This window comes from Juglans regia, chromosome 1 (genome assembly GCF_001411555.2).
Source record: "Juglans regia cultivar Chandler chromosome 1, Walnut 2.0, whole genome shotgun sequence".
Classification (NCBI taxonomy): domain Eukaryota; kingdom Viridiplantae; phylum Streptophyta; class Magnoliopsida; order Fagales; family Juglandaceae; genus Juglans; species Juglans regia.
The window spans coordinates 40667939-40695855 of record NC_049901.1 but is presented as its reverse complement, the minus strand read 5'-3'; the positions used below and the strand labels follow the sequence as shown (position 1 = coordinate 40695855).

The following is a 27917-nucleotide window of genomic DNA, read 5'->3' as shown; positions in this document are numbered from 1 at the left end:
TTAAATAAAACATAAAAAATAATTTAACTTTTTCAAATCTCAAAATAAAAACAATATTAAAAAATTATATTATAGTAATATTTTAATTTTATGATATTTTTTTTAACTTTTTTTTTCTCATTTTTCAAAATCCAATAAAATTTAAAGTCAAATAATTTCACTACTATTTACAAAATTCTAATTTAATCTCGTTCCTCAAACATCCCCTAAACTCCAAGATTAGTGTGACCTCTCTTCTAAGGAGAAAGTAGGATAATTTTAAAAAAATAAATAAATAAATAAACGAATTAAGTCATATATACTATATATCATCATGGCGGAATATTCTAATGTATATTTTCTATGGAATACTTTAGTTACGTAATGAGATAAATGCGAATATTAAACATGATAGCAGATATTGTTCTCTATTTTATATTATTTTCAAACATCAATTGTGAAAAAAACTAGGAAATAAATACCAAAAATTGCAATTATCAGCATAGATTCGAGGGACCAAAAGAAAAGACCGAACAAGTGCTAATTAGTATAATCTGAAATTTTTATCTTCTTTTTAATTATCATTTTTTTTTCTGGTATATGCTAATTCATTGCTCTTAAAGAACCCAAATGCATGGAGAATAAGACATTCAAAACCCTTATATATTGCTCTATGAGAATAATCCTAACTAGATATAGTTTTAACATATTTAAGTTTTGTACACTTTTTTAGAAAAAGAATATGACTATGTAATCTTAAAAATAATTTCTTTTATATGAATCACTTGGAGCGGTGCTATTCAGGCAACAGAGTAGCACCGCTTTCTATTTTTTTAGTGATATTGTGAATTTATTTTTTAAAATATTATTAAAAGTGTTTAAAAAATATATGTGAAACAAGTAAAAAAAAATATAAAATACACTAACGGGAGCTCCCAACGCTCACTCCTTCATCACCACATATCTATTGAGCAAAAGAATTCTTGTATGGGTGGCTCTACAGCCACCGCTCTCAGTCACGCTGGGAGCCACCAATAGTGTAAAATATTATATTTTTTTTATTTTACTTTTTTATACATGTATTTTTTTAACATTATAAAATATTTATAAAAAATAAAAAATTATAATATCATTAAAAAATACTTACTTAATTACTAAATAGAAAAAAAAAAAATATAACGGGATCGGGAGCGGTGAAAGTAGCTTTACTCTTCTTTTATTTATTTTTTTCTCAACCAACGTGTGTTGTAAAATTTTTCATATCTTATTTAGTTGTCAGTGATTTATTCACCAAATTAAGTCGCAGAGTCATGCCACGTGTACAGCTTACAGCATGGCTAACCATTTGTGATACTCGAGAATGGTATGATCCACAAAAGGAGGAGGATATGGGAATTATATATATGATGATCACTGCATGTTCTTCAAACAATGATCACCCTCCTGAATTTGCTAGATCAGATTTATGGATGTATTATTTGCACTAACTTATAAATTTATTTTTTATATATTTAAATTTTCACATTCTTGTATTAACAACATACCTCTAAAAGACTAAAAGTATATTTTCTTGAGTATCCCCAATCCGTATTAAACCTAAATATTATAAAATATTTTAGATTAAATATTTTCTTACTTAAATTTTCTTATTAGAATTAATGGTTTGATACAATACGTTAAATTATAAATTTATTTTTATTATAAAATAAATCTAATGTATTATATGAAATTATGTCAGTTTACAAATTTATTTTTGTGCGATCTATTTTCAATTGTAGCACTTCTCTTTCGAATTTCATTTAAATGCATCCATTCTTAGATCGGCCGGAATTCATATTCTTAGTCGTCTAGGTATATGTTAAGGGCCCGTTTAGATATTTAGAATATTTCAATATATCTGTAAATAATAGTGAAATGGTTTGAGTTAAGATATTTTATTAGATTTTGGAAAATGATATAGAAAAATTTGAATAAAAATATTATAAAGTTAAAAAATTATTTGAATATAATTTTTATTGTGAAATGTGAAAAAGTAATATTATTTTTTGTGTATTATTTGAGAGTTTGGAGAAATTGTAATAATTAGATAATGATTAGATAAAAAATTTAAAAATTTGAAATTGAAAATATTTTATATTTAAGTGATGTTTTGATAATGAAATATCTGAAAATAGTTGTATTACCAAACAAACACTACAAATCTAGTTAGTCTCCTTAGGAATTATTCTGAAAAATGTTTTTATTTTTATCTTAATTAATGGAATACAATTAACTAACTTACAACCAATGTTACAACCAGCCAATGCAAGCAGGCAACTTCATTATAAATAATTTTTAATTTTACAAAAGTATCATCCATTTAATATAAAGTTGTAAGATAATTGTAAACAGTTATAACTTATAAGTATATCATTTTCCCAACAAAACAAAACAAAACAAAACAAAATAATATAATGAATAAGAGAAGAGACAAGTAACCAAACTGCCATGCTTTTGTCTCATCTTTTTTTTCTTCTCCGCCTGCTTCCAAAATTAGAAAATCCTTCCATTATCAAAACAAATCTCTTAGGACTAATCATATATAGATATCCCGAACCCAAAGTCATGACAGAAATCTCAGACAGATCGATTTTGAATCATAAGTGTAGCTTTCACATTTTCTTTATGATTATGACTTGGATATATATATACATATATATATATATATATATATAGCTTAATAATGATACAGATGATGATAAACCGCCAGCTTTCAAGAGCAGCTACACCATCGAGGGGAGCATAAAGGAACTTTGAAGAGGAATATTCCTAACTCTCTCTCTCTCTCTATATATATAATGAAAAATTCTATTCATCATCTTAACTCTCATCATCTTCTCATCATCTCGTGATGTGGTATTAAATGATAAGTTCACAAGTAAAATATAATAAATAATTTTTAATCACCTAATGTCACATTATAAGATGATGAAAAGATGATGAAAATTAAGATGATGAGTAACATTATTCATATATAATACATATGTGTATGTATGTTTAATCTTCTTAAGTGGTTTTGGAAGTGAGAAAAAGAGAGTTAATTACTTAATTATAAGCTTTATTATATCTAAATCAAATGGGTAAAATATTTCAAACATCAAGATGGATACAAGTATCCTATGAAAATTTAAATTGTTTTCCTATTTTGAATATTAAATTGAAATAAATAAATTGATTGGTTTTGTTATACGCGCTCGGCGCTTATTTAAGCTGTGAGTGCCGCTCATGTTTAAAATAAATAATAAAAAAAGGTCAATCACGTAATTTTAACACTATTCTTATAATAATACATACCGTACAGGAAAGATCATCATCAATCACATATGAATGATATAACTTTTACATATCATTTGATCAAGAAATATATATATATATATATATATAATAAAGTGTAGTATTGCGCATTTTTAAGTTGGCCAATGTACATAATACATCAAACCCATTTTAGACACATAAAAATAAAATTCCTTTTATTACCCTAAATTAAGCAAATCATGTTTTGGTACGTAGATGAGGACAGTTGAAGAATTGGAACAAGAAGAAACGTTTCTTAAAGCTTCACACACCAAAAGCATAGAAAGAATCAAAGAAAGTAAAGAAAAAAATTGAGGAAAATAAAAAAAATTTGGGAAAGAAATAGGAGGGAACTTGAAAGCTCTATTCCGAGGGCAAGCATATCCCAAAGAGAGAATCGGAATCTTCCCCTCTCTCTCTCTCTCTCTCGGAAAGGGCCAAAACAGTCCAAAGTCCACCTGTGGACCTGCCAAGTTACATTGCGTCCTGGCATGAATCAGTTCCAGATGGCAGATAGAGATGTCAAATACCGGATTTACCCTTACCTTGGTCGGGACGAGTGGACATGTATTCAAGATGAGGATAAGGGTGAGAGAGCCAGCTTTGTTTATTTTATTTTAAAAAAAGCATTTTCGGGTTAAGAGATCGATAATGGATATTCCTAAATTCCATGGAATTATGCCATGCTTCGTAAATGAGCAAATCTGCCTGCCCCCCTCTTGGCTCGGCTAAGTCGGCTTCACGGCTCACCCATTAGAGCTCTCTTTCAAGTTCAGCCTGCAACATCTCCGGAGAGATGTAACTCGAAAGACCACCAAATTAAAAGTATTTTTTTTATTTTTTATTTCTTGTATTTTTAGTTTGTTCGACTTTTAAATAAAAGGTCGTTCAAGCGAAATTCAGAAAAAAAATTAGTTCAACACTTTTTAGATATGCCGCTTGAGCAAACATCAAGCATATAATTCGCTCAATATTCATTCAAGTGAATAATTCAAAATTATAAAATTATGATTTATGTTATACAATCATATAAATATGTAATTATAAACAATATGATTGGACGATGTATTTTCATCCAAAGTGTATTTTGTCATCACTCAAGAGAATAAGATTTTCTACAACTCTATAGATTAAGATACATTATCTAACCACATAAAATTTAAAATCATATAATTATTTTTCTTTATTTTTTTGCCATCGTTTTCACAAACATATGCCAGCTCGATCTATCCTCTTTGGTAGTAAACTAAAGCAAAAGAAGCTATTCGAGCACACAACTTGCACTCGATCGTGGTCATGGGTGGGTGGGTCTCTTGAAAACTCTTTCTTGTTTCTTTCTCTCCCTTTTTTTTTTTTCTTCTTTTTTATTTTCAGGGAATATTTGCAATCTCAAACACAGGATTCCTTCAACTCCTCTTTACGTTTGATCTATAGCACATAGGAACCCAATGCTGATCTTTTACGAGGAACAGAAGACATGTCACTCTCTAGATGTAATCCCTGCAAATTCTCAACCAATTTTCTATTAAAACCATAGGGTCAGTTTACTTACAAATTTCACTCATAAGAGTCTAGTCTTGCATTCCAGTCATGTTTATAACGAATTGGGTGCAGCTTGGGTCCTGTTACAAAAATAACTGAATCTTCTTTTAAGCAAACTGACGTCATGCAATGGTATGCTGGTCAAAATGACGTCAGTTTGTTTAATATGAGTAATGATATGTATAGTCGTAGAGTACATAAACGTCGTGCAGTTATTTTGAAAGAGAGTAAAGTCTATTATTAAAAAATTAATTTTCTTTTCATTTAGGTTCCATATTTATTTACTTTTTTTTAAAGTAATTTTATGATGTTTGCACACTTACGACTATAACTATCATTTCTCAATAGGAGATTTCCTATTAGTTTTGTGACAGGACCAAGCTGCACTCAAACGAATAAAAATGCTTCAGATTATATAACAAAAATGTCCCAAAAATTTTAATATAGAATAAATTAAGAATTGTAAAAATTAACTATTGTTTTGGAATTGGATTATGAAGATTTTATTTCTCGATATTTAACTTTAATTCAACGAAATGCCCGAACAACTTTAAATTTTCAAATTGAATGCCTTGATTGATTGATTGCCTTTTTTTTTTTTTACAATATTTTTAGTGCATCAGGTTGACAAGTCCATATGAACATTAAAGGCTTTTTTTCCAAACAAATTCGTCCAATGTTCCGGCCAGTCTCTTTGTTGGACTAATCTAATAATTATATTAAAAATTAAATACGTGTTTCTTATATATTTTATAATTTTATTTTATTTTTAAATTAGTGTGTAACACATCATTTACATCATTTACATCACTTAAATAATAAATTTTAATTTATAAGATTAAAATTTTAAAATTTATCTTTTAAATTTTAATTATACGATACAAGTATTTTATTAAATTTACTGTACATACTGACTATTTAAAACATTTTAGATTTAAAAAATGGAAGTACAAGATATATGGATAACAAAATTAAAAAAAAAGAAGAGCGAGAACAAAGTGGGAAAAACAAAGAAAATACAGAAAATATTTATCTGGTTGCCATTTATAACCCAGCTCATTGGCTCCAGCACACTGACCAATCGTCCGGCTTCACTACTCTGAGCCCTCGGAAAGAAATTATGCCACGTGTCTCTATCGCTTTCTCTTTCTTAAGAAGGAATAAAACCCGAGATATACTCTTACAAAACAAACGGATATTCCAACTATACCCCTCGAATATTCTTCCCTTGTAACGTTATATCACCCTTCTTCCCTTTCCCCATCTCTGCTACTTCGGTCCCTCTAGTCCTCACCATCCCAAGGTTTTTCCCTCTGATCAATTTTCTTTCGCATTCCCATCGTGCAGTTTTGATTTTCTTTGAAGCTAAACGCTCCTACGCCCAGACATGAAATTCGGAAAGAGTCTCAGCATCCAGATCGAGGAGACGTTACCTGAGTGGCGGGATAAGTTCTTGTCCTACAAGGAGCTCAAGAAGAAGCTGAAGCTCCTCGAGCCAAAAGGTGGCGAGAGGCCGACCAAGCGCCCGAGAGTCGAGACCGGCGACCCCACCTCCGGAGACGGGAAGGAGAGCAGGTCCAAGGAAGAGATCGATTTCGAAAGGCTGCTGGAGAACGAGCTCGAGAAATTCAACGCGTTCTTCGTCGAGAAAGAGGAGGAATACATTATCAGATTGAAGGTATTTTATTTATTTATTCTTTCAAATCTTTCTCTCTCACTCAATCTTAGAAAAGTAATGACCTGTTTGCTTGCCAAGAATATATATATATATATAGTAGCGTAAATCTCAATTCTTCTTTTCTTATTGACTAGACAGAGATTAGAAGATCTTTCTTTTGACTCATGTTATTGCCATTAATCACCTGAAACTACAGAGAAACTGCTTGATATAGAGTCCAATTTATCTGTCTAGTTCTTGTTGCCCTGTGGGAAACAATTTTCCCAGGGAAAAAAAACGCTCTGGCCACTACTGTTCAAAATGGTAGCTAAAACGTCGTCGTTTTAGCCTTAGGAAACTCAGCACGTGGACGTCTCTCCTTGTTTACTGTCAGAAGCCGTTAGGCCGTTACTCCTTGTTTGTTTCCGTCGACCGCGTTTTGCTGGTTTTTACTTTTTATGGCACCGAAAGTCTCAAATACTCGGCACCTCAATAGCATAAACTATAAAGGAACCTTGTCCGGTCTCCAGCCGCATATTCCGTTAAATGACGCTCGATTGCCGTCGTTGATTGTAGACAGTGCGCCAGCTGGCTGCTTTTGGTGGTGTCAGACCTTTGCCTTTTTCAAAGAAGTTTAAATTCATAGGCGCCTCAGAATTAATCACCCAATTAAAGTAAAAATATAAATAAATAAGAAAAATGCTAAAGAAAAATTTATAAAAAAATTTATTTCTCTATTATCAATCATAAAATTTAAATTTTAAATTTTAAAAAGAATTAACAAAATAAATAATATGATTTAAGTAATGGATAAAAAAAAAAAAAAAAAAGTAAGAAGAAACATGTAAACGCTCCTCTTTTTTTGTGTAAAAAAATAATGGAAATGAAATAAAATTATATCCGTAGGTATTGGCGTTGACAAAAATTAATTGCTTATTTTTCTGATGGGATTGCAGGAGTTGCAAGATAGGGTGGCAAAGGCAAAGGATTGCAATGAGGAGATGATGAAAATTCGCAAGGAGATAGTGGACTTCCACGGAGAGATGGTTTTGTTGGAGAATTATAGCGCCCTTAACTATACAGGTAATTCTATTCTTCTTTTTTTTAAAATAATTATTTTCTGTGAATATGGACAGCTTACGTTCATATCTTTTGGTCCATTTACGTTTTCTTGGTTTTGACTATCGTTTCGGGAATAATTTATTATGAAATATGCATTTCTTTGGATTATAGTATATGATTTCGGTAGCAGCTAGCGTCGTTGTTTCGCGGCGCCAGTTACGTGTTGTCAACTTGTCATATCACTGATCTAGTTTGAATTTAAAATCCATCTCAACTCATTTTATCATATTTCATAATTATAATTTTTTAAATTTTCATACAAAATATAATAAACAATTTAATTTTTTTCAAATTTCAAAATAATTTTTTCTAATTTCCACACAAAATATAATAACTAATTCAATTTTTATTCAACTATTTACAAACCATCTCAACTCATTTATGAATCCAAACCACTCTACAGTAATTTGGCAAAATATTTTTATACAGTAATATGTTGTCAACATGTTCTTTTAATATTTTAACCTCCAACAACTTCCAAGATGCTATTTAGGAATAAATAAATGTATTAACTTAGTTTGGTTTTGTTAATCAACAACGTGGGTAGACATCAGATTCTAATCTCTTATATTTTATAACTGCATACAATTATTTAATGTTGACTAATGCCTATTCTGTATTGAAAAGTATCATCCAGCGTGCAGCATTTGAATATTAATTTTGTGGTTCTTTAGTAATGGGTGGACATGTGTGATGATGTTAGGCTCCATTAAATTAAGAGAAATTCTATTTGCAATCCTGAGTAGGGGACTGCGTGTGCAATCTCATTGATGAATGAGATAAAATGGAAAAAAAAAATTATTTTAAAAATGATATTATTGTAATTTTTTTTTTTTAAATATAACTGCATAGGTTTGCATGAGCAATCTCTAAAATCTTCATTTGGGGACTGTATGTAACTAATTCTTAAATTAATTGTCTCATTTGGAGCTTGTATATATCATTATTCTTTATGAAGAGTTAGAAACGGTGCTTTCTAGCACAACCCGCATGCTCAATTTCATGGAAATAAAATAAGAATACACAGTCATGAAGTGGATGATCCTTTCAAGTAATTGGTTTGTTTAAAAAAGAAGTCGTTTCTTCAGCTTGATTTTGTCATATCTAAATCATTTTGTTGATTTGTTGTAATTTAAATAGCTTTCTATTTAAGTATTTGGCTTATGAAGTTAATTGAAATGTGACACATGGGTGTGATTAAAAAGTATGAAATTTAAGATGAAAAGCAGCATTATTCTGACTAAAATGTAACAATATACCAAATCTTGAAGATATGTTTACTTTTTTTTTTTCTAATAATAAGCTTGCATATTTATAAATAAGTGGTTTAAGTTACAGAACAAGGAGGGTTCTTGCCATTATCAATTAACATTCTATCCACAGGTTTGGTCAAGATACTAAAGAAGTATGACAAAAGAACTGGTGCTCTCATTCGCTTGCCCTTCATTCAAAAGGTCCTGCAAGAGCCCTTCTTCACCACTGACTTGCTCTACAAGCTTGTGAAGGAGTGTGAGGCAATGCTGGACCGACTCTTCCCCATGACTGAAACCCTGGCTTCAGCCGAGGCAGCCGACGATGGGGATGGGGAAGACGCATATGACCCTACAACTTCTGCCGCTACCAAGAACGACGGTCTGCTCAGTATGCCCAAGGAACTTGCCGAAATCGAGTATATGAAGAGCTTATACATGAAGAGCACTATTTCAGCACTGCGGATTTTGAAGGAAATTCGAAGTAAAAGCTCGACTGTCAGCGTTTTTTCATTGCCACCGCTGCAAATTAGCGGACTTGAGGAAACATGGAATACAATTCCAGTCCTGGAATAAAGTAGCCAAGTAGTTGGATTTGGAGAAAGGGATTATTGGGAAGAGTATATCCTATTTGTTTTTTATATAATTTTTTTTTTTTGGCTTTTTTTTTCCAGGTATCCCTTGTGATGCCTTAGAATACTAACACATGTAAAATGCCAAAATCAACCTGAAATGAATTCAATAGAAATCATATGTTCTGTATGATAGAATCATAGTAAAATATAGCGTTTTCAGATTTGGCTCGACAATATTGGCTTACATTTTCTGAATAAATAAAAGGAGCTTAAAAACAATCACCCCTGTCCAATGAAGCGTTGAGGCAGCTGTGAAACAGATGAAAATGAAACATTTCCTGCTGCGCCAAAATTTGCCAAACCATCAAGCTAGAATGTATAATGAAAACACACACAGCATCTTGCTTCTGTTATTGGTATTGGATTATGTAGCCACTTTATACATTTATTTAGGTTTATGTTAACCATCAAACTCCCATGGAGCAAAAAGTAAATGGATGGTGGATGAATGCTTAGAGACCACAACTAAATCGCATTTTTCATGTACGAAAATTTCAAATGCTTGTCAATTCATGAATCTTTTTGTGCCTTTTCTTTCCACCCATAATGTCAAAAAGTACACCAGAAGAATTCAATCATGGATAAAGCATTATATCAATTCGTCCTAAGCCGCGAGTATGGATGAAAACTATACTCTCACCTGCAGATAAGCTCAACATCGCACCTGCACAAGAAGGTGATTTTCATTTATATGCTGCCATGAGTATGGATTCCCTGTGGTTTGAAAGAAATACACAATGAGAACTGAAGGGAGACCATAATGGTAAACAACAAATCGAGAGAATTTTTATGCAGCGCAAACAGTCTTGATTGAATGTTAAAGTCATATCAAAGCAGTGTCGGATGCCTCCGAAGTTGGATGAACGAAAGATTAACATGGATGCTGCAATACGAGTGTAACATGGTCTGCCAAAACCTCAAATGCAAGTTCTTGGCAGCCTAGACTCGACAATTTCTTTCAAGATTTCTAGCTATTGATGAAGGTAGAGCTGCCTTTGTAGCATTATACGAGGCTCAAATGCTTCACCCCAACAAGGTGGTGTTTGACTGGGCTTCACTAATTATGTTTTGTGTTTGGTCGTTGGGATGAGAACTCATCCCAACCCAATCATTGATAGGATCCGGTACTTTTTTAACTTTTTATAAAAAAATTAAATTCATCTCAACCTATTTCGTACATTCAAATATATATATATATATATATATATATATATATCAGCTTATTTAGATTTAAACACATTTCAATAGAACTCACAATATATTACTATTCATAGATTAACTCAGATCATCTCAGCATCCAAACGCAGCCCTTCGGCATAATAGAGAACTCTAGTTTAATAACATTTCCGTTTTGCAGATTCTAGAGGAAATTAGGAATTGCGACTAGATGGCTAATGTTTTGTAAGGTTTGATGAAGAATACATTACATAGTTCGCCAAACTCATGGAATGGTACCTTCTTTGATAAGTATTGTTCATTAAGTTAGATTCTAATAATTGCATTGAAGTGATCACAAGCTGTCCATGCAAACACAATGCATAAAAGCTAATGTGAACACAAATGTAACAATTCAAAGCGGGACAAAAATAAAAAAAGCAAATAGAAATTGAGAGATCAGAAAACCGCGTGAAGGAATAAAGCTAAAGAATAAAGGGTAGAGAGAGAGAGAGCCCTGCTACTTTACAACTGCTTCATAACAAAATAATCTCCAAGCCTCTAATGAGAAAACAAAACTATGAAATGGAAACCACAATCCTTTACTGCACGCGTCTCCACTAACAAAATTCTATGACACAGACATGCAACAAAGTAGCTTTTGCAATCCCATGCCATATATATATATATATATATATAGATATTAGTAGTTATGCAAAGTTGGAAGTAAGAAGGAGAATCATCAATTAATTCTGAATTGCGATTAGCATAAGTATATCACTTGAGAAAATGGAAGCGAAATTGTTTGTTTTCCTTCTTATTTCAGTTATGATTTTTTCTGTAGCACAAAGCCAATTGAAAACTGGGTTTTACTCCAGTTCCTGCCCAAGAGCAGAGGCCACGGTGAGGTCCACTGTTGAAGCACACTTCAACAAAGATCCCACCAGTGCTGCTGGCTTGCTAAGGGTTCACTTCCATGATTGCTTTGTTCAGGTCTTCTTAATTCCTCTTCTTATGCTTGTTATGCCAATCTTCTTTTCTAAAAACTAAAAGAAATGATTAGGAATTTGACATGTTACGAGAGACAATATTATAGTAAATGACGTTGACATTGCACAGGGATGTGATGGTTCTGTGTTGATTACGGGGTCTTCTACTGAAAGGAATGCACCGCCAAACCTTGGCTTAAGAGGGTTTGAAGTAATCGATGATGCAAAATCACAACTGGAGGCCTTGTGCCCTGGGGTGGTATCGTGCGCCGATATTGTAGCTCTGGCTGCTCGTGATGCTGTGGACTTGGTATGTATATTAGTATTCTCTTCTCTTATCTTACATGCTTTACCATCTCAAATCACCACTTATTCTAAAATTTTAAGTCGGTAGGAAAAATAGATTTAATAATTTATATTTATCTTAACATTCTCCCTCACATCCCCTCATGTGTGGACTAGACTCTCTCTTAATGAGTGGATCTTATATGTAGAACATTTACGCCTTGTTTGCATTCAAAATCCACCCCAACTCATCTCAACACATCTCATCTCATCATTACAATTTTTTCAAATTTACACACAAAATATAATAAACAATTCAACTTTTTTAAATCTCAAAACAACTTTCCTAAATTCCTACACAAAATATAATAAATAATTCAACTTTTATTCTACTATTCACAAACCATCTCAACCCATCTCAACTCATCTCTGAATCCAATTAAATTGGTGAAGTGTAAAATAAGGATTTGAATTCAGAACCTTTACTTTGATACCATGTGAAATCATTACTTTGTTCCAAAAATTTAAACTGATAGGAAGAAGTAGATTTAATCATTTATATTGATCTTAATAGCCAACAAGCACATACACATTAAACTTCAAGGATCTTATTCAAACTTAATGAGAGATATAGATAAGAAAGTAGGTATTATAACATTAAGTGCATGTTTAGGATTGCGGTGGAAAATATAGTTTATAGTTTTAGGGCTTATAGCTTATAACTTTTTAATAGTAATAATAAGTTCTACTATTAAAAAGTTATTTAGGTTGCGTTTGGATGTTGAAGTGAGTTGAGTTGAGATAATAAAATATTGTTAGAATATTATTTATTATTATTATTATTATTTTGAGATTTGAAAAAGTTAAATTGTTTATTATATTTTGTATTGGAATTTGAAAAAATTGTAATGATGAGTTGAGATGAGTTGAGAGTATTTTTGGTTCCAAACGAAGCATTATTCTTTGGTAACCATATGTTTAAAACACTTTTAAATATGTTCTGTTTGTTTGGAAACAAATTAAAAAAGTTCTTTCTGAGATTGAAATGATGATTATTTGAATTTTTAAAGATTATAACCATATCATTGAAAGTTTTAAAGTTGTAATTATCTTAAAGTTGTATAGTATTTTCATCTATTGACATTTTTTAAAAATTCGAATTACGTTCTGCATTATTTAGAAAAACACGTTTGAGGAAAATTATCAAAATGATGTTTTTCCTCAAACGTACTTTTTAACTTATTTGAGATTAAAAATGTTTTAAACACTCAAACAACTTAATTTTTTCATTAAAGAGTTTTTAAGGCTATTTAAACAATTTTTAAAACTCTTACCACAACTCCAAACAAGTTCTAAGTTACCCGTATAGATATAGTTCACTTTTTATCCTTGTATCTCCAACTTAAAAGTTTGAACCCTAAATAGAAACTTGATACAAATACGCACAAGTACCCCCCACCCCCACCCCATCCCCCGACATCCACACTTGTATAGAACATTACATGCCTCGTATGTGTTGTGAAAATGATGCAAGAAAGCAAGTAAAACAAGAAATAAATTATACGACATAAAGATTTATGTGATTTGGTAACATGCCTACATCTACATAACTGTAGAGGATTTTATTTTCTTAAAAGTCGAATACACAATGCGACAATACCATATACAACTATACAACATTACAATCAATATATATGTGTGTGTGTGTGTGTGTGTGTGTGTGTGTGAGGCGAAATCCTAATTAGGGTAATTAGCACGTAAACCCTAATTAGGGGTCAGGTCGGACCGGTTTAGGAACTAAAATCGGGTAAAAAAAATTTCTCGAGAGCGAACCCCACGAGGCTTGTCCATGCTCACTCCGCTTTATGGCCCAAGCCTTATTGAAAATCCACCAAAAACTAAAAAATTTTGGTATAGTCTAGTCATCAAATCGAGCCACCATAAAAATAAATCAGACTCCACAAACCCAATTGTATGTGGCATTTAATTAGCTTTTTTCTTACCAATATTGTCACACGTATATCAGAGTGATGGTCCAAGTTGGTCAGTGCCCACCGGAAGAAGAGATGGCAGGGTTTCTTTGTCTTCTCAAACCTCAGATTTGCCTTCTCCTCTCGACTCGATCTCTGTCCAGAGGCAAAAGTTTTCTGCTAAAGGCCTCGATGATCACGATCTTGTCACATTAGTCGGTACTCTCTTTTTATCCATCTCCCTCTCTTCCTCATTATAAGACCTACAATGATTTAAATGTCACATACATATATATAGATAAAGGGGGTGATTTGTGTGCAGGTGCGCATACAATAGGCCAAACAGATTGTTTGTTCTTCAGATATCGTTTATATAACTTCACTGCCACAGGCAACCCCGACCCCACCATAAACCAAGCATTTCTGTCACAGCTCCAAGCTCTTTGCCCCAAAGATGGCGATGGCTCAAAACGTGTGGCGTTAGACAAAGATAGCCAGACCACGTTCGACGTGAGTTTCTTCAAGAATGTACGTGATGGTAATGGAGTCCTAGAGTCAGATCAGAGGCTGTGGGGAGAGGCTGCAACACGTAGCATTGTGCAAAACTATGCGGGGAGCGTAAGGGGATTACTGGGGTTGAGATTTGATGTGGAGTTTCCAAAAGCTATGATTAAAATGAGTAGCATTGAGGTGAAGATTGGCACGCAAGGGGAGATTAGAAAAGTCTGTTCAAAGATTAATTGATGATGGAACCAGCCCCCCAAAGAACTACTACTTTTGAAAAAAGTGTATTTTCTAATTAAGTCCATGCATGAAAGCTTACATGAAAATAGTTTGATGATGAACTACTAGTACTTCTTGTGATGAGACATGTTTAAAATCGTTCCATACTTGCATCCACGAGAGATTTCAACTATATAACCTATAAGCATTAATATTCTTATTCAGAAACAGTGTTGTGAACAGTAAAATGCAACAAAAGGACAGTTCCACACTCTTTCAGGGATGTAAAAAATATCGAAACATCGGTTAAACCGGCCGTTGATCTTAGGAACCGAAACCGGTCTATAATCAATTCGGTTCCAATTTCTATATTTTGAAAATCGGTTTGAAACGAACTTGACTGATATATATTTTTTATTTTTTATATTACATATAAAATATTTTTATATTATATTATATATATGCTAACTTTCTAATTAATATAACATGAAATTTTAATCGTATAACATAAAATTAATATAACAAGAATTTTAATCTTAGATATGAACATTAATATTAAGTTATTAATATAAGCTTATTTTATATATATATATATATATATATATCCAGAATAAATACATTTTTGGCATAATAAATTATAATATATATATTCTTTTTGGTAAATACATTTTTACATATTTGATCATATATACTCATAAAAAAATCTAGAACTTATATAGACTATAGTAGTATGTGTTAATTATTATAAAATAATATACTTATACTATAATATAAATATCTAATAGTTTAGTATATGTAAATATCATATTATCACTAACATACATAATCAAGTATAAAAATAAGTTAAAACACTACTATAATAACGTGAAATTAGACACTATAGTATAAATTTAGTACATAAATAAATTAAAGACTACTTACTAGTATAGAATCAAGTCTACTATACTAATTAAGTTAATATCACTAATAAGTTATATACTACTTATAATTAGACACTAATGAATTAGTAATTGTTAATAATTAAAAAGATTCTTGGAGTTTATTTGAATATTAACTCAATTTAGAATTTGGACTCTTGGAGTTCGCACATTCGGGCTGGTGCGTTTTTTGTAATTGTGTAATTTACGTGGCTTTCTATGTAATTGTATAATTTAGGCACTGTTTGGATACTAAGAGATGATATGTAAATAATAGTAAGAATAATAATAAAATAGTAGTGAATAATATAAAGTAGTTTAAGAATATCTCAGAGCAGTTGCTTTATCAAACAGACCCGAAGTCACCTTTGCTTGTTACTGTATTTTTATTTTGTAAAATTGTAATTATGTGGTTGTTTTACACTTCATGATAATTTAGAAGTAGTATTTCGAGTACATGCAAAAACTTAGAATCTATTTCTATTCCAAGGTCTGTGTACGTGCTGGATGAAATATTAGCATGCTGAATGTCTTCTCAATCTCTTCTATATTAAGTGCCGAAGAAATATATGTATTGAAATGTGTTTGGGTAGTGGGTCTACTGCCGAAAGAACAACAGTTTATGTACACATGATCCAAACAACAATACATTGTGGGTGAAAATAAAAGGGATGTGTTGCTTGTTGATGAAGATAATATTAGACATGAGTTTTGCTACTCATCATCTCCGTACACTATACATTACACTTATTTTTATTTTTTATTTTATTTTATTTTTGTTTTGTTTTTCTTAAACTAATTGAATTATTCTACTCATCGTCCATATACCATACATTAGGTAAAAGAAAAAATAAAAATAAATATGGTGTGTGGGGATGATGAATAGAATTTTTTATTAATGAAAAATTCTATTAATCATCCCACACACCACACATTACATATTTATTTATTTATTTCTCTTACCAAATGTGTGATATATAGATGATGAGTGAAAAAATTCAATTAGTTTAAGAAGAATAAAATCAAAAAATAAAAAATAAAAATAAAAAAGTGTAATGTGTGAAATGATGAATAGCAAAGCTAAGAAAACCTCTACTCATTAAAGAAAATCTATCCGATTTTTTAAGAGAAACAATCTTTTCAATCATATAGTGCACAAGCGTTGCACAATTCTTTGAAAAAAGTGAGTAAATATGGGACCTACATGAAAAAAATAAACGACAAGGCATGAATAACGTTGTCCAAAAACTTCAAGATTGTGGTTGTTGAGGCGGGGGTTACGAAAATGTGACATTCGGGGAGAAGGAGTGTCGAAATTATATTGACAAAGCACGACAACTCCGCCTCGGGGTTGGAGGAGCTACAACTCTATGTAACTATTTCCTAGATATGCAAAAAAGAAATCTAGATTTTTATTATAATATAAACGTTGACAATGAGATGCAGTTAAATAATGTGTTTTGGGCAGACGTTCGAAGTAGAACTACGTATGAATCATTCGGAGATGTGATTAAGTTTGACATAACATATCTGACTAATGCGTATAGGATGCCTTTTGCACTGTTTGTGGGTGTGAAACACCATAGGCAGTCAATTCTATTCGGATGCAGATTGATACCCAATGAAGACGCAAATACATTCGAGTGGTTGTTTGAGTCATGGTTGAAGTGTATGAATGATCAACCATCAAATGCCTAGGCATCGCTTCTACTTGTGGCATATAATGAAAAAGCTATCTGAGAAGTTTGGATCATATTATTGATATGAGAAGATCAAGAGTACTCTACATATGTGCGTTTATGACTTTTTCAGTGAGCATGAATTCGAGAAACATTGGCTTGATATGCTTGATACTTATGATCTACATGAGAATACATGGTTGGTATCACTATATAGTGATCGACGCTTTTGGGTGCCGGCCTACGTTAGAGACACATTTTGGGCAGGAATGTCAACTATACAACGGAGTGAATGCATGAATGCATTTTTCGACAACTACGTCAACTTTAGAACAATTTTGAAATAATTTGTTAACCAATACGATTCAACCCGTAGGAGAAAGGTAGAGAATTAAGCAATTACTAACTTTAATTCATTTAACACAAAAATTCTTTGCATCATTTGCTATCATCTTGAGAAGAAATTTCAAAAAACATATACAATTGCTAAATTAAAAAAAGTACAATAGAGTAGTCACGCTCCAGATGAATGAATTGTGAGCGGCACATAGCATGAGGCTCCTCAAATCCAGGTACTTTTTTCTTTTCACAATTCCTAGATTTATAATGAATATAAACACGGAAAAAATAATGTACTTTTGCTATAGGATCAACATAGTCAAGTTTGGACATATGCGCCAGATTTTTTTGCTACTCCTTCGATTGCTACAGATTATTTTGGCATTTGACGGACTACACCTCCCTCACAGGTAATTCAAACTACATTATGGTGCACACATTTTTAACACGGTTCATTTAAAATTTTTATGCCACTCACAATACACACCTCATCAAGTATACACTACGGATTATTTTTGTATTGGACAGACTACTCCTCCCTCGTAGGTAATTCAAAATACATTATTTTGGTATTATTTTTTGTTAAGTGTGTTACCACTTTTAACATTTTTTATGCCTCCTTAGGACACAAGTGATCAAGTATACACTACATGGGCTTTTCATATTGGACTGAGTGCTCCTATAATGTAGGTAGTCTCGACGTGAAATATCATATTTAGTTTTTGAAGATTTTTATTTTTTATTTTTTTTATGATAATAGTAATTTTTTGTTCATTTAGGCGCAATGGAGAGGATTGCATCTCTTGGACCAAGATAATGATCCGAGAAATTAATCATACATGATGCAGATTTGGTAATTGGAAGGCGCCATGCTTTTGGAAGATAGCTAATTGATTTTGTATATTTGCTTCATTTTTCTGGTTCATCGATATTTTGTAATGAAACTACAGTTTTCTAGGAGGGACCAATAATATATTTGCTCCATTTTTCTGGTTCTTCCATATTTTGTAATGAAACTACATGTTCGGGTTGATTAATGAAGGGAAGGACCAATGGTCTAACCTCTATCACATCAGTCTGTTGATTTTGTATATTTGCTCTGTTTGTTTGGATGAATTCACATGGTAATAATGGTAGCATGAAAATTCACATTGTAATAATGGTAGCAGTTGGCTTCTAGTTGTTTGGAATATCAACTATTCCCGCTTGACTTCCAACTGTTAATTTGAGCCAAAATTTGTGTTCCAAAATTCATACATTAACACGGATTTCACTTATGCTTTTATGCCAAAATTTGTGTTCCAAGATTCGTGCATTAACATGGATTTCACTAATACTTTTATGCCTAAATTTGTATTCCAAAATTCATGCATCAACTAATATTTCACATTTGAATCCAGTTTCTGATAGATCATTCTACGCTTCCAGCTTTGACAAAGTTCAAAGTATATGTAGAAACTAACACTCACTAATGGATTAGCCAAACAATACTGCATTGGTTCGTTTCTCATTGAAGGTAAATCGGGTCTTGCAGGTACCATTGGCTCCAACAAATTTATACATCATTTACTTTTTACTATTACAAAAAGTAACCAACTAAGCAGAGGCATATATTACATCTATCAAGCAACCAACATATTCTTTTTTCAGAATTTCTCCAAAAGCATGTCTAAACAAAGTATCCATGATATTGGAATTACTAAAACTACACTGACCCTTTCAAACTTTCTGTTGCACGAATCAGTCTTTATTTCTAGTCAATGTCGGGTTGTTTTGATATCCATTGCTAGTTGTATATTTTGAATTTCAGTTTTTAAACAATTGATTCTTTTTTTGCCATATGATGGTATTTTCGGGTCGTACTAACAAAAAAATCTGCAAGAATGCCTAGCCTACAAAATCAGCCAACACATCACATTTTGTTTGACATGTAATGCAAGTAAAAGGATCTCATGTCACAACACCAATTTTATGTTATCTAACTTGATGAGTTGGATAATTTTTATAACTATTTAAGAAAAGTCCAAGTTGCATTTGTATTCATATTTTAAAAGAATTAATCATGGTTTGAAATCATTTATATTTAATTCGGAATATTACAACCCACCACTAAAAGAAATTAAGTATTCCTAATTTTGATTTAGGATATGATTTTCCAAACACAAACCATATTTCTTATTATAAGATCTTGATAAGGGTATGAATAAGCATTATATTGCTTTTGAAAAAAGATGCAACTAAAATAGACTTGATTTCACAAAGTAAAGTAGACAAAGACAATTTAACAAACAAAGATTACCTATCACTTCTTAGCAAATAAGAGTTAAATAACATACTTCAAAGGTTCGGCAAATGAAAAATCGACGCCCCTCATTATCTTCCGTGTGTGCAGTTCGTCGACATACTTTAATACCACAAAAGCATATTAGATATTCATTTTGATAAGAATTTCTTGAGCGTGAGATATTGCTAGTGCTACTATATGCTTCAGACATTGTGTCAATATTAACAGCCTCTATTTCTAGACTACCAAATGATTAATTAGTGGTCTCATATATATGAACAACTACTAAATTTAAGAACCAACCAAATATTAAACATTATTGTATTGATTTAACAGTGGCTCTAATGAAAATCTCTATCCCCAAGTTTCTTCAACTACTAGTTCTAAAATTGCATTTATTGATTTAACAGTGACTTTCGAACTCAGGATTAGTCCAATAAGAACATCAATCCACCCTAAAGAGGGCAAAAAGTCTCCAACATAGAATGCTGACATTAGCACCATTAGCCATCTTGTTAGCTTTCCAAACTTGCTCTTACCATCTCCTCCTTCCAACACAGAGTGCTGAAAAACTAATTGACAAAATAAAAGAGAAAACAACCAATTAACCAAATTATGCAGATTAACCAAGTGCTTTATGTTGATATGAAGATCAATTTATGACAATAAGGAAGTCTTGATTGCTAACAAAGATGAGCCATAGTTTGAGTATTTAAAACTCTTTCTAGTTAAGAGCAACTAAAAGCTAAATTTACAACCAATATTACAAAGCATTTCAATTATTGCAATAAAAATACAAAAAACTTTGTTTTAGAGGGATCATTAGAAGAGGAATACCAAAAAAAATTTTAACAGATTTTTTTTTCTCTTCATTTTTCATGGGATTTAGAACCCTCTAGCTCAACAGTGAAGACTCTTGAGTCTGAGAAACTAAGAAAGGGGAAAGAAAAAATCATAGAAGAAAGGAAAGAGAGAGAAAATAGAATGTCCTTACCTCTGTCGGCGTGACAACGGTGAGTCAACTGAAAGGGCTTCAGTGGTGAGAGGCTTTGATTTCACTTGAGGGGCTTCGATTTCAGGCCTTGGGATGGAGGCGACAGAATGGTAAGGGGTTTCGGTGCTCTTAGGGTTTGGCCTTGGGATGGAGGTGATGGAAGGGTAAGGGGCTTTAGTGGTCTTAGGGTTTGGCCTTGGGATGGATGGAAACTTGAAGGTTGAGGCGACGGAAGGGTAAGGGTTCTACACAACGGAGTGTTTCGTTCTGTTCTCGAAGAAGATGAAATGAAAATGGGGTTTTAATTTTTTTTTTTTAATTTATGAAGGCATTCCATGTGGCATGCCATGTCAAGCAAGATCTCAGGGCAGGATCAAAGAGAGGTGGGCGTAGCTTTTTCTATTTTTTGTTGGATGGTGATAGGCTTGGTACCTCCTACCACACATTTACTATTCCTTTTATTTATTTATTTATTTTAATTTTTTTACTTAATGGTTAAGAAAGTGACTATTAATGAAGTTATATATATTTTTTAAAATTTTTTCTTAATAATTAAAGATGTTAGAAAAATACTTAAAAGAAAATAATAAAAAAATAAAATTTCAAATACACTATAAAGTAGTAAAAGGGTGGTAGAAGAGTAGTAAGCCATTATTATCCTTTTTATTTACTGTTTTACTGTTCGGCTATTAGGGTTGGCAAAATTTTCGATTTTTCGATTTCGGCCAAATTCCAACAAGGCTCCAGTTGGAGTTTGTGAAATTCGAAGTCGGAGTCTGAACTCCGATATTTATTTTTTAAAAACAATGCAACAAAACGACATTGTTCCACTTTAAGGGGAACAACGTCATTTCGCTCAAGTGGGTCCACAATGCGGGGGACGTTTTGGTCAAGTAACTAAAAGACGTTGTTTCGCTTCTAGCGGAATGACATTGTTTCGTGGAAATGCAGGATACCCTTCTCTCTCTCTCTCTCTCTCCCCCCTCTCACTTTCGTACGACAGACCTGCAACTCCCTAATCTCTCTTTGTCACCACACTGTGCTTCACCTCCCCCAGTCTCCCACCATCTGCTATCACCTGTGACTGCCGCAAGTTGCCTTCCGGAGATCATCACAAATTGTATGCTACTTGGTCACTCAATTTTTTTTTTTGTAGAATTTTAGGGTTCCAAAATCATTTAATTGTCACATTATGGTTTGAAATTTGTGAAATTTGTGAAATGTGTTTGATTTGTTATTCATTTCAATGATTTGTTTTTTGCATTTCAATAATTTCAATTTTTAGGCTATTAACTTTAGGAATTGAGGGATTTAGGTTTTGGAAAAATAGAGTGTTTTTGTTCCAGGTTAGATTGTCTGATCGAGTCTTTGCTCGAGTGTGGGTTGAGTGAACATCACACAGATTATTCGCTAGAGCCTTCACTCGAGTGTGGCTCGAGTGAACGTTCATTTTTTTGTATTTTATTTATTTTTAAAATCACAAACACAAATGGACACATATTTTTTTCATTTTCAATGTGTTTCCAATTTGTAGATAATTTTTATAATATGTTAAATGGCAGTTGTTTGTTAATTGTTTCATATTATTTGCTCAAATTATAGATGCTACACCATCTCGCCACGATTCTCTACAAGAGGATGATGCACAATCGTTGGCGTTATCAACAGGTACTTCGAGCCGTAGACCACCATCTAGAGCAGCTACCTCTTGTGCAATTAGTCGAGTCTCAATAGATCTAGAAAACGTTGATATGCTTGATGAGGAGGAGAATTTGATAAATGTTGAGGCCGATCCACTAACACGACCTTGTAAAAAAAAGTCGTGAACATGAGAACATTTCACCAAAGGTCATGGACCAATTGTTATTTTTTTTTCATTTTTCTATTTGAATTTGAATTAAGAATCTCAAAATATGATATTTTTGTATGATCTAAAAAAAAAAAAATTTAATCAACTAATGTAATCATGTAAATTAATTCAAAATAAATTCAATTTAATAAAAATATAACTAACTAAGAATTTCAGATTTTGGGAGAGAACAAAAAATGAAACCTGGCATGGTGTGCGGTGTAAGAGGCTTCTGTATAGAAGTACTATATCTCATCCAATCTTTTTTAGATAAAATATTTATTCATCATTTTCTACACCACATACTAATATATTTTTCTCATCATTTTTTACTTTTTTATTTAAATATACATATGTTGATGTGTAAATATGTGTGTTTAAATAAAATAACAAAAATAATAAATTACATATTAATATATGATGTAAGGATAATAAATAGTATTTCTCTTTCTTAGTTGTAGACCTCATCCGAAAAGACTAAAAAAGTTTACATGTGCACACATGCATGGCAACGGCAATAATGTCTTATATAAAAAGAGTTTTGATTCTCATCATCTTCACATATTATATTATACATTATATTTTATTTTATTATTATTTTTTTAAAATTATTTAAATTATTCTACTCATCATCTATATATCATATATTTAGTAAGAGAAAAAAAATATAATGTGTGATATATAGGGACGATATATTGAATTTTTGATATAAAAAGGACCCAGAATTCCATGCAAATTGATACAAACGGTTTGGACCGAAATTAAAAAAATCAAAAGTTTTAATTTTAACAATGAAGCGATCCGATTCTTACATTTTAAAAATCCGATTGAATTATCTTTCAAAAAAAAAAAAAAATCGGATTGAATTATAAAGTTATACCAAAATCAGACCAAATCGGCACGTTACGCCCACTAACTCTGTCCACGAAATATGAACAACAATAGACGGCGGGGAGAAAGGTACTATTACCGATATAACCCCAGGACCTTTCTCGGACGACACGACACGATACGAAGCGAAAGGAAACTCCTTCCTTCCGGATTCTATCCAGAAAACTCTTTTGTCTGCCCCTAGAAAAAGCAAAGCAAAGCAAACTGCGGTCACACACCCCAGAAGCCATTACAGCATACAGAGTCATTTTTTTCACAGTTTTCAATATTTTCTTGATAATAATTTATTGTTCCATTATACAAAAGTACATATTTTTATTATTGTTTTGTCGCTTAGTCTTCAAGATTACTTGAACCGCCATTCCAAGGCAAATCGAGATTTACGCTATAGGTGTTTCTGATATTCAACAACGTTGCCATTAGTGTTTTTCACTCCAAAGCTTCCGTGCACTCTTCCTCCATGGCTTCTCTTACCCAGATTTCCCAATCCCAGTCGTATTTCACCAAACGCCACATCCAAATACCCCCTTTTCTCGCGAACCCTGATTCCAGTTTCTCCCTCAAGAAGAGTGGCCACCTTCGGTTTCCTCGCAGAACAGCGGAGATGCCTTTGAAGGCTGTGGTTGTGTCCGCGACGACGGCCGAGAAGCCCAGCAAGCGTTACCCGGGCGAGTCCAAGGGATTTGTAGAGGAGATGAGGTTTGTGGCGATGAAGTTGCACACCAAAGACCAGGCCAAAGAGGGCGAGAAGGACGTCAAGGAGCCGGAGGAGCGGCCCGTGGCAAAGTGGGACCCCACCATCGATGGCTATTTGAGGTTCCTTGTTGACAGCAAGTTGGTCTACGACACGCTCGAAGGGATTGTCGAGAAGGCCGCTTTTCCCGCCTGTGAGTTTGTCAGTCTTGTTATGAAGATTCGTTTTTCCCTTTTATTTCCCTCCTGTGACTTTTTTGCCTTTCCTATGAATTTCATTATTTGGGGTATTAACAGAGTTGTGCAAGGATGTGGAGAGTGACGTTGATTAGCATTTCTGCGGTTGAGAGAGGGAGGGAGGGTGGGAGAGTGGAAGAGAGAGAGAACAAGAAGATGATGATGACCAACTGGTTATGAGAGAGGCTTTCACATGAGCTGGATAGATGAATTTTTTTTCTTAAAAAGGTTGATTCCTATGGCTTTGTAGTGAGATAGGTAGCGCGTCAGCTCGTCTGGCATTACTCAAAAAAATATAAATCATGGAAGTTGTTGGTTGGCAAACATGATGTTAAATTTGGAGAACCTAAAAGTCGGTTTTTCATTAGTCGGAATCGCCAACTTCCCTGTGAACTAATGTATTTGTATGGGCCTTTGTTTGTGTGCAGGTTTTTCGTTTTTTCTTTTGTGTGTGTTTTTTTTCTTCACTGATCACACAGCTAAACAATTAAAAATTGCATTCCTTTTGGTTGTAGATGCTGAATTCAGAAACACTGGATTAGAAAGATCTGAAAAACTGGCTAAAGATTTGGAGTGGTTCAAGGAGCAAGGCCATGCCATCCCAGAACCTTCTACTCCTGGTGTGACCTATGCACAATACCTGAAGGAATTATCAGAGAAAGACCCTCAAGCATTTCTCTGCCACTTCTACAATGTATATTTTGCCCATAGTGCTGGTGGTCGCATGATTGGGAAAAAGGTAAATAAATATCAGCTTGGAAAGTTTGTTTGTTATAACATACTGTTACTGTCTGTCCCATGTACTTGTGTGCTTGTCCTTTGATGCGCAATTGTAATTTAGGGATATCACCAAAATTTTCACATATCCTTGCCCCTTAAATAGAGATTCATTTAAAGGAGGTAAAAGTTGACTTTCTATAGAACTAGGAATTTGTTTTATGTTCCTTTATTTTGCAGACTCGTCCCCCTAGTTTGTGTCCAATTGTAAGCATGTAGGGAGACATCTGATGTGCTTTGTTGGATGCGGTACTTTCTTTCTTTCTATTTTTTCCTTCTATCTGATCTTTTGTGTATGATTTGTGTTTTTTTTAGGCTAGCTTATTATAGTTGTCATGAAGTACGTGTATACTTCCTGTGTACTTGGGCTATGTCTATTTGGCTGATTCAACAAAACTTCTTCATGACTTTTTTCCCGGTAGCATTTTCCATTCAAGTTATGTGGGTGCTAACATGTAGGGGGATGCTCTTATCTGATTTTGAAAATGCCCTATCTCCCCCCCGCCCTCTCTCTCTCTCTCTCCTCTTTTTGCATTCTCCTCCCCTCCCCTCCCCTCCCCTGCCCCGTCTAGGTAGGGAGTGCTACTGATTTATTTAAAGAATAATTTGATATGTAGATGAGGTACCATTGTGCCATTGGCTTCTTTATTTATTTATTTTCTCGCTTAGTAAATATGAGAAATAGCATTGGCTCTTTATTTTAGTTTGCAAGGTGACTAATCCACCTTCCTTTCTTTTCTTTTCCTTTTCTGACAAGTATCACGTTCCTTTTTTATTACCCTCATTCAGGTAGCTCAAACGATTCTGAACAAGAAGGAACTGGAATTTTACAAATGGGATGGTGACCTTTCTCAACTGTTGCAGAATGTGAGGGAGAAGTTGAATAAAGTTGCTGAGGTATTTTCTCGCGCACCCTTTGCATTGATTTTTTTTTTTTATCATTTGCTGTTCTGCATAATACTTTTTGATAAGTGATCTGCCACATAGATACTAAGAGACATTGTTTGCCTTTCGGTGATACTTCAATTTTGTTTGGATAAATTACAAGTTGCATCCTTGTGGTAGGGGGGCTAACTCTTTTTTTCCATTTGGAAACATCATACTACATATCCTCATGGTTTGGAATGAAATAAAAATATCATATTTTGTTTCCTAATTGGAGGATTTTCCCTAACATGAACGTGGAGACTGACCACGAAATTTAGCCATTATTTAACCTCCATGATCTGTTTTCAAAAGCCAAGTACAACTGTACAGGGCTGTTTTACTGTCCATGAAGCTACGCTTAATTTCATGACTCAAGCACGCTATGTGCACGTTTGGCATCTATTGAAACTGCTGATCCGAAGATTTTAATATACCCAAAACCTTGGAGGGTTAGTTTGAGTTTCCAAAAAAGACGGAGAGAAGAGAAGGAGATATTGATAATTTATACTATTTTTGTTGACTATTTTTATTTCCTTGTTTAAAATAATAAAAAAAAAAACTTATTCATACTTGGGTTTTCTTAGGGCTGGACCAGAGAGGAGAAGAATCATTGTTTGGAAGAAACCGAGAAATCATTCAAGCACTCTGGAGAAATTCTTCGTTTAATATTGTCGTAATATGTATTCTGCAAGTACTGGCGCAAGCCTTAAAAATTTCTGTGTACATTCAAAATTTGGCATTTTGCATTGCAACATTACCTATGAAAATATGAACCAACTGTTGCTGCAGATAAGCTGGAATTTGTTAAAATATAAATATATGTTCAGACATGTATGAATGTGGGAAAGACACCCCCCTCCTTTTGTAAGATGAGGGCCGTAATGCCAGTATCAATATTCTCTTGAGGCATCCGTGGTGGCGTTGGCCGGGATCAGATCAGCCACGAGGGCTGAGGAAAAGACTAAGTAGCTCTTCAGCTCGGTGCTCTGGTGCTTTAAGAAGCATCATCACAAGTTTGAAGTTTTAAACTCTGCACTTGACTACTTACTAGAATCTGGATGGCCAATGTAGGGATTTTATTACCATTGTTAGCCAGGATGAGACATAATGTGATTAGGTTGAGTTGCTTCTTAGTTCGAAGTCCACATTATTTTCAATTCCATTGGCTGCCGCCCTAAGGAATTTTGTTTTTGGCAATTGCTTGCCTGGTTTGAGACAGTGACTGACCATTTTAGGGAAAGAAACGAAGCAAGGACGATGTGAATCTGGGGTCGATGAGATTGTTGTTGTTGATAGTGGGGAGGGCACGGAGGGAAGATCTTGGTTTATCAATCTTTCTGCAATGTATTGCGTTCGTACCTTCACTTATTTTTTAGAGAAATACATGTCGCATCCTTTTAGGAATTTCTCACCCTAGAACTCCTGACATCTTTTTTGTACCGAAGAGACTGTAATTTGGATGGTTTATTTCCAGTCGTTTGGTTTGTCTGCATAAGCAAAAACTGCAGCAATTTTAAGAGGTATAATAAAACATGCGATTTATAAACCCAGATCGTTGTGCCTGATGGTTGAACTTACAATTGGCACATATTTTTCACTCTTGACTCTATTTCAAAGAACGTGTAGTAATGGTCGAAACTTTTGGTTTTGAAATGTTTGTCATCTGGGCACCTTCTATTATTTGTACAAG

At 33.2% G+C, this 27917-nt stretch overlaps 3 protein-coding genes across 3 annotated transcripts; all 3 read left to right on the top strand.

Annotated features, from left to right (window-relative positions):
• The first annotated feature begins 6108 nt into the window (after nucleotides 1–6108).
• On the top strand, nucleotides 6109–9676 carry LOC109006234 (SPX domain-containing protein 2-like). Its single transcript, XM_018985442.2, has 3 exons — nucleotides 6109–6532; nucleotides 7468–7594; nucleotides 9017–9676. The coding sequence occupies exons 1-3, from the start codon at nucleotides 6242–6244 to the stop codon at nucleotides 9457–9459; spliced, it is 861 nt and encodes a 286-aa protein (XP_018840987.1). The 5' UTR covers nucleotides 6109–6241; the 3' UTR covers nucleotides 9460–9676.
• Nucleotides 9677–11385: 1709 nt separating this feature from the next.
• LOC109006235 (peroxidase 25-like) lies at nucleotides 11386–14868 on the top strand. The gene is made up of 4 exons (XM_018985443.2): nucleotides 11386–11666; nucleotides 11793–11972; nucleotides 13974–14136; nucleotides 14240–14868. The coding sequence occupies exons 1-4, from the start codon at nucleotides 11463–11465 to the stop codon at nucleotides 14659–14661; spliced, it is 969 nt and encodes a 322-aa protein (XP_018840988.1). The 5' UTR covers nucleotides 11386–11462; the 3' UTR covers nucleotides 14662–14868.
• An 8880-nt stretch (nucleotides 14869–23748) lies between these two features.
• On the top strand, nucleotides 23749–27097 carry LOC109006240 (heme oxygenase 1, chloroplastic). Its single transcript, XM_018985455.2, has 4 exons — nucleotides 23749–24480; nucleotides 25039–25262; nucleotides 26090–26197; nucleotides 26812–27097. The coding sequence occupies exons 1-4, from the start codon at nucleotides 24054–24056 to the stop codon at nucleotides 26902–26904; spliced, it is 852 nt and encodes a 283-aa protein (XP_018841000.1). The 5' UTR covers nucleotides 23749–24053; the 3' UTR covers nucleotides 26905–27097.
• The last annotated feature ends 820 nt before the right edge of the window (nucleotides 27098–27917 follow it).